Genomic DNA, 17,852 nt, shown 5'->3' with positions numbered 1-17,852 from the left:
CTCCACCCAGATATGGCACGCGTGTCTCAAGCCAGGTGCATCCCAAACTAGACACTCAAGTGTCCGTCAACAAAACGTGGTCTAGCCACACGATGGCACGCTCTTCAGCAATGAGAAGGAACAGAGTCCTGAAACATGTGACGGGGTGGATGAACCTGGAAATTACAAGCTTAGTGGAAGAAGCCAGTCATAAAAGGCCACATATTGTATGATTCCATCTATATGAAATGCCCAGAATAGGCCAATCTGTAGAGATGCAAGTAGATTGGACAGTGGTTGCCTAGGGTGGGGAGTACGAACAGGGGAGTATCTGCAAATGGGCACAAGGGTTCTTTTGGGGGGTAATGGAAATGTGCTAAAATTAGATTATGGTGATGTTTGCACACCTCTGTAAATTTACTAAAAATCACTGAACAGTATATTTCAATGAATGAATTTTATGGTCTGTAAATTATACCTCAATAACACTGTTTTTGAAAAACCCTCTTTGTTTCTTCTTTTCCAATATAGTTTATTACAGGATATGGAATATAGATCCCGGTGTTATACAGTAGGACCTTATTGTTTATCCATTCTATATATAATAGTTTGCATCTGCTAATCCCAAACTCCCACCCCATCCCTCCTCTACCTCCCCTCCCCCTTGGCAACCACAAGTCTGATCTCTATGTCTGTGAGTCTGTTTCTGTTTCGTAGATAAGTTCATTTGTGTCATATTTTAGGTTCCACATAGAAGTGATATCATATAGTATTTGTCTCTTTCTGACTTACTTCACTTAGTATGATCATCTCTGGGTCCATCCATGTTGCTAAAAATGGCATTATTTCACTCTTTTCTATGGCTGCGTAATATTCCATTGCATGTATATACACCATATCTTCTTTATACATTCATCCGTCAGTGGACATTTAAGTTGCTTCCGTGTTTAAAAAACCCTCTACTCTTGATTCTATCTGCTCAACCTGCTCCTTCTCCAGTCTTCTTTTCCTCAGAAAGTGGCCCCGCCATCTATGGGAACTTCAACATCGTCCTGGACTCTTCCTTCTCTTCACCTGTCACATTCAACCCAAGTCCCGTTGGCTCTTCTTCCAAAATACCCGTGGACTCTCCACTGTGCAAGCCACCTTTCTCCTGCAAGCCTGCTGCAGAAGCTTCCTAAGGGTTCTCCTTCACTCTTGCCCCTCTCCAGTGTACTTTCACACAGCACTCCAAGTCCTCTTAAAACATAAAGCACTTCCCCACCATGTTTAAACTCTTCCCATTAAGCCTACAGTAAGTCCACACTCCCCCAACCCCACTCTGTGGCCTACAAGTCTCCACCTGACTCTCCTCAAGGCACTCTGCTTGTCCTAAGACAACTCATTCTACCACAGAGCCTTTGCACATGCTGGGCCTCTCTGCAAAAATATACTGTGCTATGCATAGGCACACAGTAAGATCGCCTGCTCATTCTTGGAAAGGCCTGCCCCTTTTTCTGAAATAACAGCCTTCATACTTTTTGAAAATATCAAGGATGGTAAGGAGAGGTGTAGTTTGTTTTGCCAAGTAAAGAGATAAGACATTAGTACATCCCTACAGTCCATACATTTTTTTTTTTTAATTCCAGGAAATGTACAGGTCTGAAATCCCGTGTCTCTGAACCACTGCAATACTCCATGCAGTCTGTTCACTGTATTAGGTGTCTACGCACTGGAGAAAGAAACATGAACAAGGCAGGGTTCTACTCTCACAGTTCAGAGCCTAATAAAAGAGGAAATACCTAAACATGTAATTTCAATTTAATGCGGCACAGTGATGGAGGGTGGGCTGATGTAACAGAGTGATGCTGGCAAGAAGGGCAGAGGAAGCCCAGCTACCAGCAGAGACATCCTCAAAGTCCACAGGTGTGGGCACTTGTTAGCAGGAAGAGAGCCTTGTCAGCGATAACACGTGTTTAGGAGGGGAGGTGGCAGAGGGGTACCACTGCTCATGGTTAGGAAGGCGTCAGCCAGGTAAGAACAGGTAACTGGAGCAGTTCAATGTTATGGTTGGCTATAAGAAGAAAGTATGATTCAATGTAACTAACAGCACTGGTGAGAAGTTTGGAAATATGCAAGCTCTTTTATTTCAAAATATGGGGCACTTGATACTATGCTAGTAAGCGAGTCTTCTGGGGGGGGCTTGACAAATCCATCATTTCTGCATGTATTTCTCTCATGCAACACACAAGAGTCCTAAGAGATGGGTATTATCAGCCTCCAGATGAGGATACTGGGAATCAGGCACTCCAGAAAATTGCTGGGGTCACATAGCAAGCAACTGGCAGAATTAGGATTCCAGCTCAGGCCAGTCAGGTGCCACAGAGCCTCGACTACATTAAGCTACAGGTAAAATTAATAGCGCAGCCCTTATAGACCTCTTTTGACAATGTTTTTGCAATCTACTCTGGATACCTTTTCTGTGAGAGACTCAATAGCTCAGTAAGACTGATAGAGTTCTGCAGCCTCCTAACAATTACACCCAAAGGAATAGTCGTATAAACAGGCGTATCAGACCAGATGAATCCGCCAGAAAATGGAAAATGTCAGCTGGGGATCTCTCACCTTAACCATTCTTAATTTCTTAGGAAAACAAGTTGGAGTGAAAAATCAACTGTCTAGATCCAAAAGAAGTTAGTATTAAAGATGTTTACACGAAGGACCGTTTCTGAGTTAAATGAAAACATAGGTGAGTGAACATAGGTCAGAGTCACCCTCCCATGAGCCATAACACTTACCAGTGTTATCCTCAGTCACAGCACAGAAACACTCATCTGCAAGTGGTTTAATCAAGTAGGGCACATGATTTTGAATCGGGTCTTTCAGAGTGGTAATTAAATTGAGGTGGCAAAAATGTAAGACACATAATGGGAGAAAGCCTTGGGGGGAGAGGAGCGCCTCCACTGCCTTACCAAAATATGCTGCAAAGATTCTCCCAAGTGTAGGGCAGCTGTCCCAGGTTAGGGAAACACCTGAGGGTAACAGACTCCATAAGCAGCGGCACTGAGTTGGTAAAAGACCATCCAGGAAGGCAGCAGCTGGCAATCCTGCAAGACGGAGGGGCCAGGCGGCTGAGCGCGCACTACGGCTGGGATCCCTTCTCCTGCGGACAGTCGGGAAGACTTGGGGGGTCTTCCCTTAACAGGAAAGCCTTCAACTTATAAAGGTCTCGATCCCTAGTCCTGCTCCCCGACCAGGACCTCGAGCAAACAAAGCCGCGGCTTCGGCATCCGCCGGCCGCGGTGAGGGGCGGCCGGGCCGTGACCCACCTGACCTCTACCTGCCGGACGAGAGGCCACGCCGGGCACGGCCGCTCTTCCTTCGCTGCGGGGAGCCGGGGGAACCGGGAGGGGACCCCGCTTAGCCTCCCGGGCTGTCCCTTGCGGGGCCGGGGCCGGAGCCCACGCCCACTAGCGGCCTCGCTAGGGCCGCCCCCGCACTGCAGCAGTGAGCGCCGGCGGGCCCCGGCCGCGCTCGGGGGAGCCACCTGCACACCAGGCCCGCCTCCAAGGCGCCGCCCGAACCCTGTGCACCCGGAGAGGAAGCACCTGCCGCTCACGGACCCGCAAGAGGAGACGCCCCGGCTCCCTCAGCTTCGCCTGGCGGCCGAAGGCTCCGGCCTGACTTACCGGCGGCGGCGGCCTTTCTCAGCGGGCGCGCCCACGGGAGGCGCGGAGGAGCTGAGCTGGACGCCAAGGGTTAAACGATCGGCAGCTGCGGCGCGGCCGGCAGCCGGAACGGCGGAGGAAGCGCAGCTCCGGAGCCGCAGCGGCCGCGGCTCCAGGACACTGGGCGGGCCGGGGGGACGGATCTTAGACGCTTGGGGGCGGGGACAAGGGCGGGCCCTCGGTGCGTGGGGAGGAGCCTAGAAGGGCTGGGCCGGGAGGCGGGCCCTTGGCTTATAGGGGCGCGGCCAAAGGTGGGGCTTCTCTGCGGACGGGGCGAGGCAGGGCGGAGAGGCGGGCCCTCGGCGCGTGGGGGCCGTGGCTAAGGGAGAGCGCTCGGTGAGTGGGGCAGAGGCCGGGGAGTGTCCTCGACGCTCGGGGCAGGGCCCGGAAGACGGGCCCTTGGCTTGCGGGGCGGGACCAGGAGGCGGTACCTCGGCTGGCGGGGTGGGTCCCGGGGGCGGGTCCTCAGCGCGCGGGGGCGGGTCCTGAACACGGACTCCAGAGCGCAGGGCTCCCACCTCAAGTCTCCCGCAGCTTCCCGGCGGCGGGCGTCGCTCTCAGCGAGAACAACTAGCTCCTGCCCTCGCCGCGGGTCTGCTTCTGGGGAGACATCGCACAGGTTGGGGGGAGGTTTGGCTCCGCCTCTCATCTGGGCCTTCCCCCGACACACCCAAATGGAAGGGGACGTCGGTCAGTGAATCAGCCGGCCCAAAGAGAGGTTTGGAGTTACAGACAAGGAGAACCGATGGACCCGAGAAAGGTGGGCTCCATGGCACTTGGCCATCGGGACTACACCCAAACTCTCGGGGAGGAAGCGAAATGAACCCTTCTGTACACGCTCGGGCCGCTGGAGGTTTGGGGACCCTGGTAAGGTGCGCCGGCCCCACAGGCCGCACTCTTCCGACCCTTGGCATCTGAGAAGGTGAGGTGGATAATTCCTGGAATGAGCTTCTTAATGTGGGCTCTGGCTCAGAAAGGAGACCTCACATCAAGTCTAAAGAGCATTCATGTTTCCAGATAAACTCTAACCCCTTCCTGTCATCCTCAGGAGCCTTCGGACCTGGACAGTCCAGATGCACCCAACCTGGTCTGACAGCTGCAGAGCGAGAAGCACCTGATGACGGGACTCAGGCACGTTTCACCTGAGCATCCTGATTGCACCGGCTCAGGCTCCCAGCCAACCAAAACAGTGGCACCTGTTGATTGAGGTTGCGATTTCTATGGAAGCCTCTAACAATTTAACCCCTCACTGTCCCCTGGGAATCTTCAGACCTAGTTTGGGGCTCATAAATGCTAGGCCATCCATGAAAGAGTTTGAGGGGGTGGGAGTGGGGAGTCCATGAACACGCTGAAATTGTGTAGAATATTTTGGGTTTATGTATGTTTCTGGAGAAAGAGTATAGAGTGTATCAGATTCCCGAGGGGATCTATCACCTCCCCCCAAACATCAAGAATGTTTTAATAGTTTGGGATGCTGGACCTCTCACCAGCCAGGCTTCTGATTCTGATTCCATCTCCACCCAATTGGCATATACCAAGTGTCCCAGATGTAAATCCGCTAATGGTCAATTATAGGAATGGTCTTAAAGTAAAAACAGAAGAAAACTAAAGGATTGAGCATTTGCAAGACAAAGAATTAATTTCATGAAAATTGATTTCCTAATGAAGATGCGATAAGCTCCATCTTTACAAAAACAAAGTTCACAAACAGGTGTTTCTTTTTTTTTAGGTTTCTCAAATCCTAGCCACACTGCACATGGCATTGAACTAACAGAGATAAAAGAACTGCTTATACCCACCATTAAGGAGAGAGAATCAGTTTGTGCCAAAACCACCATGTACAACTTTGTCCTAGTGCATTTATATAAACTAAAACACTTCCCTTATAGTTAGGTCACCTAGCTCTGAAGAATGCCAGGTGTGTGGGAGGTTAATATAAATTAACTTTGACAAATAAGGGTAGTGTAAACCCTTAAAAGAACTCCATTTATAATCAGGATTATATGTAAATGTACAGCACTAAGATTTAAAAGTTTATTCTTACAAGGATCTGTTTACTTGGGTCAAGCTGTCTTGTCACCCTTGATGTACTGAGCTGTGTTCATCTGTTTAAGACATGTAAATAACATAGGTTCCTTGCATAATAATACTCAAACTAATTAGGGCACTTCAGATTTAATTTAAATCAGAATTTTACCCCTTTTGAGAGTGAAGAAAGCACTGTAAATCAGAGGAAATGGGTCAGGCTGGCCCACCTATCAGGAAGATTGGCCCAGGGAAACTCATTCTGAGTTTCCGTGTGCAGATACTGGTGACCCTCCAAGCCCGTCTCTTCTCCACCCATCTTCGTAGAAATCTTGCATAGTTCTGAAGTTGATGCTGTTCCCACTTTGTGGTTGACTTGCAGTAAGGAGTAAACCTTTGTCAGGATCGTCATTATCACCTGCTTTGATCTCCACTGTATCACTGTTTGGGCTCTTGGGCTGTCACAATCCTGTTACAGTTCAGTAGGTGAGGGCAAAGTCTACAGACCAGGTGAGGGCAAAGTCTACAGACCAGGTGAGGGCAAAGTCTACAGACCAGGTGAGGGCAAAGTCGTCTACAGACCAGGTGAGGGCAAAGTCGTCTACAGACCAGGTGAGGGCAAAGTCTACAGACCAGGTGAGGGCAAAGTCGTCTACAGACCAGGTGAGGGCAAAGTCTACAGACCAGGTGAGGGCAAAGTCATCTACAGACCAGGTGAGGGCAAAGTATACAGACCAGGTGAGGGCAAAGTCTACAGACCAGGTCTAAAGCTGATGCTTGTGTGGGTTTCCCACACGGGTGTCAACCTAGAAACGTATATCGCAGAGAAGCTGATGTGGATGGGATCTCGGCACCATTTGGTGCCTAAAAACACGTATGAGATAATCCATTTAAAATATGCCACTTTAGGGAATTCCCTGGCAGTCCAGTAGTTAAGACTGCACACTTTCACTGCAGAGGGTGCAGGTTCGATCCCTGGTTGGGGAACTAAGATCCCACATGCCGTGTGGCACGGCCAAATAAATAAATAATAAAAGATGCCACTTTAAGACCGTATTTCATGTATCTACTTTATGGAAAAGTTCACACAGAGGCTGGTCTGGGGATCTAATAACCATATGGCTTACAAATCCCTTAGATTCAATGTATCATCTTCCTTAATTTTTACACCAAGGGAGTTGCCTGTGGTCTTTACACTCGTCATAGTGAAGCTGGATGTACCAAGTGCTAGGCACCAAGGAAGTTTTCTGTCAGACAGTCCTGGATACAATTCGGACTCTTGGCTCTTAGCTGTGTGATCTTGAATAAGTTAATCAGCCTCTCCAAGCCTTTATTTCCTCACTTGAAAAAATGACATTAATCCCTACCTCAAAGGACTGTTGTGAGAATTATGTAAAACAATGTCAGGGGCTTCCCTGGTGGCACAGTGGTTGAGAGTCTGCCTGCCGATGCAGGGGACGCGGGTTCATGCCCCGGTCCGGGAGGATCCCATATGCCGCAGAGCGGCTGGGCCTGTGAGCCGTGGCCGCTGAGCCTGCATGTCCGGAGCCTGTGCTCCGCAACGGGAGAGGCCAAAACAGTGAGAGGCCCGCGTACGGCAAAAAAAAAATAAAACAATGTCAGGAAAGTATTAAGCGTGACATATGGACTAGCACGCCATGGGTTCTCACTTCATGATATTTTTGCCTTTACAGCATACTATGAAACGTTTTCATGCACTTCTGTTTGTTAGATTCCTTTTGGTTGCAAGCAACAGTAAGTCACTTCAGACCAGCTTAAGGAAAAGGGAAACTTCTTTAAAGGATACAAGAGTTTCTTAGAGCATCTCTTAGAACCTAGGATCTCAGGGATGGTCTGAAGCTGGGGAATGGATGCCACTGTGAGAAGAGGGGCCATCTCTCTTTGGGCCACGCTGTAGCTGCTTTTCTTTATCTTTTTTTTTTTTTTGCGGTACGCGGGCCTCTAGCTGTTGTGGCCTCTCCCGTTGCGGAGCACAGGCTCCGGACGCGCAGGCTCAGCGGCCATGGCTCACGGGCCCAGCCGCTCCGTGGCATGTGGGATCACCCCGGACCGGGGCACGAACCCGTGTCCCCTGCATCGGCAGGCAGACTCAACCACTGCGACACCAGGGAAGCCCCCTGTTGCATTTTTGTTGTTTGGCTACCCATTCCTTCTGAAGTCTTGACTCCCTTGCAAACTTTCTTTGCAAGTATATTTCTTGTCTTTTGTAAGAACCTTTGGTCGCCAGGTCTTTTTTCTGCAGGGTATAACCAGAACGCAGGAGGCTGCTTGCAAAACCAATCTCATTTGAAAGCAGTGGAGTTGCCTGTTGTCAGAGAGACCGCAAAAGGGGCCCAGGGAGGGGCATCTGAAGAACCACCCTGGGCTGTATCTTACAGGGGAGCAGAATAGGCTAAGGAGAAAATATCTGCATGTGTCAGAGCAAAGAGATGGTCTGGACAAAGTTGCCCAGGCATGAACTAGATGAAGAGTGGCAGGGCAACCTTGCAAACGTTCTGGGAAGAACACAGGATGCAAAACCCAAACGGAAAACCTATTACGGAAGAAACCATAACCCAACAAAATAAGGACATTCCTCCCGAGTCCCTCAAGCCACACAACTTTGTAAGTGTAAGAACCAATTTCAATGTACTCAAATGTAGGAAAACAGGATGAGATCTAAAGCAGGGTTGCAGAACTAAGGAAACAGGATAAATCACCATCCTTATAGAGTCGACAACCTGGAAACAGCAAGGGACACCTGGAACGTGGCTGGGACCCGCTCTGCAGCCCTGGGGCCTCTCAGGAGGCTAGTGGTTCTCTAAGTGCCATCCCAATACCAGCAGCACCTGGGAACTTGATAGAAATGCCCACTCTTGGGCCCCAATTCCAGGCAATGTTTTAACACACCCTCCAAGTGATTTGGCTGCCCTCTAATATTCGAGAACCACCGGACTATGTGCATCTCCCTCTCAGGCTAGAGCTTGGGCAGAGCAAAATTGCTCAGCTCCATTCCAGAACTAGACACTTTCCTTTTTTTAAAAAAAATAAATTTATTTATTTATTTTGGGCTGTGTTGGGTCTTTGTTGCTGTGTGCGCGCTTTTTCTAGTTGTGGTGAGCAGGGGCTACACTTCGTTGCGGTGCACGGGCTTCTCATTGCGGTGGCTTCTCTTGTTGCAGAGCACGGGCTCTAGGTGTGCGGGCTTCAGTAGTTGTGGCGCAGGGGCTTAGTTGCTCCGCGGCATGTGGGATCTTCCTGGACCAGGGCTCGAACCCATGTCCCCTGCATTGGCAGGCAGATTCTTAACCACTGCGCCACCAGGAAAGTCCCAGAACTAGACACTTTCTCATCGATGCCCCGCAAGGACAGAAACAGAATCGGACTACAACACCAGAATTCATTCATTCCCCAAACATTTATTAAGCCTCAAGTGCCAAAGCAGACATTCACCAGGTTTGGACAACTTTGTCCCGGACTAGCTGCCCGTGAGGCCCAGTGGCATCTGGAGGCAGGAGGGCCAAGTAGACGGGAGTCTCAGCCCCCTCCTCCACGGTCCTGGAGCCGTGAGCTCCCACCATGTCTGTCTTCACCCACCCGGGGCAGCATGCGTTCAGCAGAATCCTGTCCGCTTGTCTCTTCTCATCCAGACGCTGGGCCAGGATTCTCGATAAGACCGTGACCCCCAGTTTGGACACCCCATAAGCAGAGTTGGGCCAGCCCTCCCTTTCATGCACCTCATTTTTCGTGTCCTCCACGAACTTTTTCATGAGCTCCACCAGGTCTTCCTCTGTGAGTGTCTTACATCGGAACTTCTCCTGCAGATCTTCGCTGCAATTTTCAAGGGCTTTGGAACCCTGTAAACTACTGACATTCACCACTCTGCCTGAAACAGAATAAGAAAAATATAGAAGCATGTCACAAATAAACAATCGTTGGCTGACTACTGACAAACATGATTGAGTCATGGGGCAGGTTTAATTGCTGATTTAAAAAATAATTCTAGGGCTTCCCTGGTGGCGCATTCGTTGAGAGTCCACCTGCCGATGCAGGGGACACGGGTTCGTGCCCCGGTCGGGGAGGATCCCACATGCCGCGGAGCGGCTGGGCCCGTGAGCCATGGCCGCTGAGCCTGCGCGTCCGGAGCCTGTGCTCCGCAACGGGAGAGGCCACAGCAGTGAGAGGCCCGCGTACCGCAAAAAAAAAAAAAAAAAAAAGATTCTAATAAATAAATAAATAGCCAAGCATTTTAAGCCCTTTTTAAAAAATAAAGATTCTAGAAGGCATTAAAAAAAACCTCCAAAGGTATTCAAAAATGCCTCAAGAATGCACCAGTGGGTTTTAACTTTTTGTCCTTTGTTCTCCCAAAAGGAAGAACACATTTTGTCAATAACAGGGGCTAAAGAGCAGTGATTCATTAGGTGAGCAGAAGGTAGGTCTGTAGTCGAATCACCAGGCAGTTTTATAAAACACACCCTCCTACACACACACGCATTTCCAGGTACTTGTGAACTTGCTTTCCGGGGGACAGCGCCCTCACCCTTAGATTATTTCCTAGGGTCCTGGGGCCACCTCTGTACCCCTGAGTGCCAAAATCAGGTTTAAGCAATCCCTTGCCAATGACCCTTGTCTATCCTTAATGATGGATACTTTCACATGTGGAATGGGTTGATTCTCCATCCCAGTTTTGATTTTCATTCCTTTTTTTAGCCCATAGTTAACAAATAATTAAATATAATTAGTGAGTTAATATTCATATTAGCAATGATTCACAGCTACTAATGAGACAGATCTGTCCATAAAATAAAATATGAAGGCCAAAAACTAGAAAATAATTTGAAGCATTGATAGAAATCCCCAAACCAGTGAACGTGTGAATTTACACATTCTGTCCAACATCAAAAAGCACCAAATTCGGGGGGTTATTTTCTCACATATTATACCAAATCCATATTCTTTGCATCCAACAGGATAATTGGATTTTATTTCATTTTCTGAGTGGCATTCACCACAGGTACACATTTGTTGGTGGGGTGTGTACGTGCTGGGAGATTCTTGTGGGCCCAGCCCCATACGGAGATGCCCTCACTCTGTCCTTGTACATAAGCATCTCACATAGCCCGCAGGGACCCAAGACTCTTCAGTATATTATTTCCTTCTTTCCTTCTCTCTGTCTCTCTCTGGTAATAACATAGTTCTTTCCCAACTTTTTTTTTTTTTTTTTGTGCGGTACGCGGGCCTCTCCCTGTTGTGGCCTCTCCCGTTGCGGAGCACAGGCTCCGGACGCGCAGGCTCAGCGGCCATGGCTCACGGGCCCAGCCGCTCTGTGGCATGTGGGATCTTCCCGGACTGGGGCACGAACCCGTGTCCCCTGCATCGGCAGGTGGACTCCCAACCATTGCACCACCAGGGGTGCCCTTTTTCCCAACTTTTAACTTTGAAAAACTTTGCAACCTACAGAGAAGTTGCAAGAATGGTTTAATAAACACCCATATATATACCCTTCAGCTGAGTTCACCAACTGTCAACATTTTGCCACATTTGCTTTCTATCTTTCTCTTAATTGTAGGCAGATACCATAAACCTTCACCTTAAAACACTGTAGTATACAGAAGGGCATTCTCTTCCATAACCGCAAATGTGATCATATTAATCATCGTACAACACTATTATCTAAACTATAGTCCATATTTAAACGTCCCTAATTGTCTCAATAATCTTCCTTTATAGGTTTTTTGTTTGTTTTCATCCTGGGTCCAATGGATTGCATGGACGCTGGAGGGATAAATGGATTGCATTTAGTTGTCCTATCTCTTTAGTCTATTTACACTAGAGCAGTTGACAGTGATCTTTTTAAAGACTCTAAGCCTTTATTTTATAGTATTTCCCCCAGTTTGGATTGGTATGTTTTTTTTTTTTTTATGATTAGATTCACTTCAATATTTTGGCCAGGAATCCTGCTTTGCTGAAGTTATGCTCTTCATTACTTGCTAAGCAGCTTTGTATTCAAACGCTTGGCTGCTACAAGGAATTAAATTCAAACAAGAAAGGAGGAAAGAAAAGAAAAAACAAATTACAGGAGCTACTCTATGCTTCGATGGAAATAAAAAACTTCCTAAGAGGAAGAGGCGTCCTCCTGGATCTCAAGGCACACCCCTGAGGGAGAGGCCAAGGGGTGACAGTTGCAACAGCTAAATGGGCCCCATCAGCCCTGAAAAGGGCTCAGCCCACACCATCACCACCACTCTTGGCTGAGGTCCAGGTGGCTCCACGGTCCGGAAACAACCCCTACTGCGTTCCGTCAAGAGTGGGCAAGTAGCGCCCCCTAGTGGCTTAACCTATTCACTCAATCTTGAACCAATAAGCAAGCGGGTTAACTTTCTTTAAAGTGATATTATAAAGCCAAATAAAGAGTGGCTTTTAAATCAGCTTTGAATCTGGAGGAAGCGACTCCCTACAAACCAAGGGGCAGTGATGCTCAGCGTTTTGCCCTCCAGAGTGACGTTTACTAAAAAGTCACCACTATCCTCAATGTGTTGCAAACCAAAGATTCCCGCTTTGGGAATTACTGTAACAGAAAACTGGTTAAAGACAGTGATTCACCAGCACCGGGTTGGTCCCTGAGCCCCACCCTCCCCAAAGACTTCTTTTACCTTTCAAAATGGTTGGTTCACAATCATTTGGTGCTATAATCCTTCCCTAACTAGAACTAATTATCCTGGTTTGATTGAGGGGTGAAGTTAGGAAACTGGGATACTATTTCCAGCTCTACTACTGCCTGGCTGTATTCATTTCTCTGGGGCTCAGTTTCCTTCTTTATAAAGTGAAGGTGTAGACAGATACCATAAATGTACTTTAAAAATGTAAGTTTTTTTCAAGACTTTGCAGCTTTCAAATTCTATGATTCTAAAATCCATAGGAAGATTTCATGATACTTGGTAAAACACACAGCTACAATGGAATACTATACAGCTGTAAAAAAGAATAAGTAAGATATAGTAAGTGAAGAAAGCAAGGTGGCAAACATTATACTTAATGTCCTTTCGTTTTTTTGTAAAAAGGGAAGCAAATATATATATATATATATATATATATACACACACACATTTATTTTTGCTTAGATTTGCATTTAAAAATTCTATCCCCTTGACCCTGGACACTCACCAACTCCATGCCCCTGGACCCAAGGGTTCTATGAGCCAGTACCTGAAACTCTACCTGTGAGCTTTCTATGATCCCATCCCACTAAGACACCAGTAACAAGAATCACCTGTGGAGAATGGGGAGGGGCAGACAGGTGGGACTCTCACCATGCATCTTTTGAAATTTAAATATTTTTGCACTGGAGATCATCTTTCTTCAAAATGTTAAATTAAGAAAAGCATGTTTCTAGTAAGAATCACAGAGTTCTTCTTCCTAAGAATCACAGTTGATTTCTTGGGAAAGAAAATCCTCAGGGAAGCAAGGCTTCTCTCCCCGCCTCCCAGCACAGCTGTAATTTACACAGCTAGGCTTGTTTGTCGGCAGTGGTCTTCCCCACTGGACTCTGTGCTCCATGGACCGGACTGTCCCTGCCCACAATACTCACCACTGTATTCCCAGCACCAGGGTAATGCCTGGATTATGGTAGGCGCTCAATAAATGTTTGTGGGAAAAGTAATAAAAGTTATTCACTGAATACTTGAAAGTGTGGGAAAGATATTTCCTAATAAAGGAAAGTTTCTTTTGGATGCTCTGAACCAGCTTGGCAAAGGTTGGTGCAAGAAGAAAGGAATAGAGGAAAATTCATAGTAATGAGAGAACAGACACTTTCCCCAAGCCCCAGGTGAACTGGGTGAGGCCCGGCCACCTTGGGGAACTGAGAAAGACTCACTGAAGTTGCTCAAAGGCAAGAGGCCTGTGGGGACTTGAAACACCTTATCCTTCTAGGATTCACTTCATGACTTGGGACCCAAGAGCATCACCATGTATCATACACATCTTTCTTTTTGGAGGTGGGGGAGAAGATGAACTTTTCATAAATGTTGAGAGAACAACTGGGGAGCCATACGAAAAATGGTACATTTAGATCCATCTCCTTCCTACACAAGAATAAACTTCAAGTGAATCAGGTATCTAAACATACATGCATCTCTACACGCCTAAGTTCACTCATGCCTGCCTGCATACAAGCCTACAAGTTCTGGGGGAAAAGGGAATTAATTCTTCCACAAACTTGGAGTGGGGTATATATATCTTTCAATAAAGCTGAAATGTTCGGATGAGGGGCCAGATACTATGAGAAAATCATGCCGTTTTCTATTTTTCCCCCTACAGAGAAATAGCACCCCTGGGTGATTCCTGGGGGACAGCCCCCCCGGCCACACCCCCCCGGGGGGTGGGTCACGCCTTGCCGAGGGGAGGCAACCTGACAGTCCACAAAGCTGGACTTACCATGAGGTTTCACTATCGGCAGTAATTCGCTGCAGACATTTCTCGTGGCAAAAAAGTTTGTCTTCAGTGTCATCTCAGCTTGAATGTCAAACGGTGTCGGATCATCAACTTTCAAAAAAGAGAAAGAAACAAAGTGATGCATTTCCTCCTGAAATTCATAAGACAAAGTGGATCTTATCTCTAATGAAAGACAAAACCAGCTAACTTTAAAAACAATAAATTTATTGATTTTTGGCTGCGTTGGGTCTTCGTTGCTGCGGGAGAGCTTTCTCTAGTTGCAGCGAGCAGGGGCTACTCTTCCGTTTGGTGCGCGGGCTTGTCATTGCGGTGGCTTCTCTTGTTGCGGAGCACGGGCTCGGCGGCGGGGGGGCGGGGGGGCTCTAGAGCACAGGCTCGGTGGTTGTGGCGCACGGGCTTAGTTGCTCCATGGCACGTGGGATCTTCCCGGACCAGGGCTCGAACCCTCATCCCCTGCATTGGCAGGTGGATTCTTAACCACTGCGCCACCAGGGAAGTCCCCCAAACAAACTACCTTTAAAACAATTTTTAAACCACGAGATCCGTGGTTCTCAAACTTGGAACGTGTGTGGGAAGCACCTGCAGGACCTGTTAGAACACAGCCTCTGGGCCCCACCCCCAGAGTTTGGGATCCTGAAGGTCCGGGGTGAGGCTCCACAATTTGCATTTCTCACCAGTTCCCAGGTGACGCCACGGCTACTGGTCTGCGAGCCACACTCCGAGCAGCAGTGATCAAAGTTCGCAGTCTTGGATGGGCATAGGAGGCACCTGGGGATTCTGTTAAAATGCAGATTATCACGCAGCACGTGTGGTGGCGGGGCTGGGGTTCTGCGATTCCAGCGAGTGTCCAGCGGGGCAGGCGCTGCTGGCCGACAGCAGCCAGCTGCTGTCACACTCTGAGGGGCAAGAGCTTCCAGCTGAAGTCAGCGTTCCTCCGTGTGTCCTCCAGGAAGCCGGGTATTTATCCACCAATTCCCCAGCCGTCGGCTCCGGGGGCTGTCAGTCGCCCCCGCCCCCGCCCGCGCTCCCAGAAAGCCCGCAGACCGAGTTGCAGGTGCAGGGCGCTGCCGAGGGCCCAAGGCCAAGGGGATGAAGACTTAACGCTTCACAATACTTCGTTTTCCTCCGTTCTGCCTCTTAGATTTCTCTTCCCCACTAGGTTGTAAGTGAGGCTGCCCTGTTTATTTCTACCCGCGGCACATGGCAGATCGATAACTTTCTTACTCGAATAATAAGAGTAAGTAATCTCCTTGATCTCCCCCCTCCCGCGCCCCGCGCCCCGGTCCCAAAGGAAGGTGCTACTTCAGACCACACTTATATATGTTTGATAACAAACATAGCTTCCCTGGGGGTGGGAACCACGCTCGCTTCCTTTTTGCCAGAGCCTATCAAACCTCCCCATTAAAAAGCTCCATCAAAGCTCTCTCAAGTCCACTAGCGCGTGCACGTGCGCACTAATCGAGCTCCCGAGATCCACTTCCTGTCCCGAGCAGATGCCTCCTCGTATCTATGAATGCGCCCTTTCAAGGAAAGAGAAAGCCCAAAGTGAGTTTGGAGACCGTTCGCAGAGAAAATGTTTCTTGCATTAGAAAGCTGATGAGCTTAGCAGGGCGTGGTCCCCTCGCAGGAGACCGATTCTCTTGCAAACCTCAGCAGCTGTCTGTCCTGGGAGGGTCCTGGGCTGAGCCCTTGCGTGCTCGGGCCCGCAGAGGCCGGCAGGCGGGCGGGGCGCACTGTGCCCGGCGCCCGGGCGGGTCTTGAGCTAAACGAACCGCTCCCGCGACTCCGTGGGAAGCGAGAACCAGCCGTGGGAGGCGAGAGCCGAGAGCATCCCGAGGGGCGGGCTCTGCCTTCCATAACTTAAGTGGGCGGGTAGGGGGCGTATGCGGCTCACTGTCTGGCACCCTCGGAGCGCCCGGGGACCTCCCGCCCCCCACACCTACTCTTGAAGGCGATGCCCGCGTTGTTGACCAGCACGTTGAGCCCCCCGTACTCCTTGCGCAGGAAGGCGCGCAGGGCGCGGATGCTCTGCAGGTCGTCGATGTCCAGCTGGTGGAAGCGCGGGCTCAGGCCCTCGGCCTGTAGCTGCTGCACGGCCGCCCGGCCCCGCTCCACGTCCCGCGCCGTGAGGACCACGTCCCCCGGGAACTGCCGGCACAGGTCGCGCGCGATGGCGAAGCCGATGCCCTTGTTGGCCCCGGTGACCAGCGCCACGCGGGTGTAGGACGGCATGGCCAGGTGCCGGGCGCGCGAGGCCGTTGGGTGAAGAGCGAACCGGGCCGTGGGCCACGGGCGACGCGCGCTGCGGAGGCCCGGCCACAGTCAGAGAAGCCAGGAAGAACTGTGTTCTAGAATCCAGCGCTGTGACTTGCAGAGAACAAGGCTCCGGTCCTCGGTCCCTCCCCTCCGAGGAGGGGCCGTCTGTTCCTGAAGGTTTCGTAACGCCCCATTCCCGGATCCGCCCCCTCCCCGCGATGCGCCCTCTTTTGATCCCGCCTCTTGAGCCAAGCTGTGGTTTGCGGGGTCGAGATGTTGTTCCCCTAAAGCGAAAGCGGACGGTGACGGGTCGATAGGGTCTAGAGATTCCTTGCAGTTGGATTGAAGAAACTACTGTAGGAGAACCCCAAAAGGAGAAAAACAAGTGCTGAGTAATTTTCTTGGGCGTGCGTCCGTCATCCACTGCAAAATGAGGATGTTCACTTTTTCCTTGACTACAGTGAAATTATTTCGACATGGTAACTGCTTCTCAGGACATAGATCTCATTCCTAGCCTAAGAGAAACTCAAGAGAGGAATGAGAGAAAAAAAGGTCCCAAGAACAGATTTGCAGGTGTGGGCAGGGTACCTAGCTGTGTGCGATCCTAGCTGTGTGCGCCCCCAAGTGGGAGAGAATGTTTATGAAACTCTCATTGTGGGTGAAGCCTCTTACCGGAATGTTTTTATTCATCTTACACAACTCCTACGGGTGCTAAGTGTGTGCATTTTAGGTTGTCCAAGGAGGATACATATATGCAGTTTTTTCTCTAAGTGAAATTTGTGACCACAAAGTTCAACTGAAAATGAATCTCCAAAGGTGTGTCATGGTGTGGACAAGCAATTAGAACTCTCCCACCCACCTTCTTTAGTGTAATCTGAGTGCATTTGATCTGAGTGTGTTTGATTAGTGACTTTTAGATTTATGGAGAGCTACGATCTCATTATGACTCAGCTCTACCCAAGCACAGGTTGGCTGAGCTGCCTGTGTCTGTCACCTTGACTCCACTTTCTCCATCAAGTCAACAGGTGAGGTCAGGAAGGTGGGCACCTGCTGGGGCTCACCCAGTATTTTCTTTTTTCTCCTAAAGACTATTTGGAACTCTATTTTAAAGATATAAGGCTATTCGGGTATTTTGTTTCTTCTTGAGTGAGCTTAATTCATGTTTTTCAAAAACTTTGTGTGTATCACCTAAGTTGTTGACTCTGACATGAAGTCATTCATTATATGCCCTTATCCATCCTTTTAATATCAAGAGTGACGCCACTTCTCTCATTCCTGATATTGGTATTTTGTGTCTTTCATATCTTTTTCTTGATCTCTCTGGTTAGAACTATTTACTTATTTATTTTCTTAAGGAAGAAGCTTTTGGTTTCATTGATATGTTTCTCTGTTTTTTTGGTTATATTATATTTCCATTCTAATCTTTATTTCCTC

At 49.0% G+C, this 17,852-nt stretch overlaps 2 protein-coding genes across 4 annotated transcripts in view; both read right to left on the bottom strand.

The window, feature by feature from the left end:
* Nucleotides 1-3,775, bottom strand: part of DOP1B (DOP1 leucine zipper like protein B) — a 109,041-nt gene extending 105,266 nt beyond the window's left edge. For all 3 annotated transcript variants that reach the window (XR_013828300.1, XM_079921239.1, XM_079921241.1), the window contains exon 1: nucleotides 3,648-3,775. The gene's annotated coding sequence lies outside the window, so the exon portion shown is untranslated. The remainder of the gene's footprint in view (nucleotides 1-3,647) is intronic.
* Nucleotides 3,776-9,125: 5,350 nt separating this feature from the next.
* Nucleotides 9,126-16,664, bottom strand: LOC307187369 (carbonyl reductase [NADPH] 3). The gene is made up of 3 exons (XM_079923322.1): nucleotides 16,106-16,664; nucleotides 14,145-14,252; nucleotides 9,126-9,597 (listed from the first exon to the last, which is right to left on the bottom strand). Exons 1-3 carry the CDS (start codon nucleotides 16,392-16,394, stop codon nucleotides 9,161-9,163), a joined length of 834 nt encoding a protein of 277 aa, XP_079779448.1. The 5' UTR covers nucleotides 16,395-16,664; the 3' UTR covers nucleotides 9,126-9,160.
* Between the last annotated feature and the right edge of the window lie 1,188 nt (nucleotides 16,665-17,852).

Source organism: Stenella coeruleoalba (genome assembly GCF_951394435.1).
Source record: "Stenella coeruleoalba genome assembly, chromosome: 5".
In the NCBI taxonomy this organism is placed as follows: Eukaryota; Metazoa; Chordata; class Mammalia; order Artiodactyla; family Delphinidae; genus Stenella; species Stenella coeruleoalba.
This window is presented reverse-complemented; position numbering and strand designations above follow the sequence as displayed.

Coding starts and splice junctions, on each gene's coding strand:
- LOC307187369 (XM_079923322.1), bottom strand. CDS start 16,394: ATGCCGTCCTACACCCGCGTGGCGCTGGTCACCGGGGCCAACAAGGGC. Junction 14,253..16,105: donor CGCGGGCATCGCCTTCAAGA/GTAGGTGTGGGG, acceptor CTTTTTTGAAAG/TTGATGATCCGACACCGTTT. Junction 9,598..14,144: donor GCCGATAGTGAAACCTCATG/GTAAGTCCAGCT, acceptor ATTCTGTTTCAG/GCAGAGTGGTGAATGTCAGT.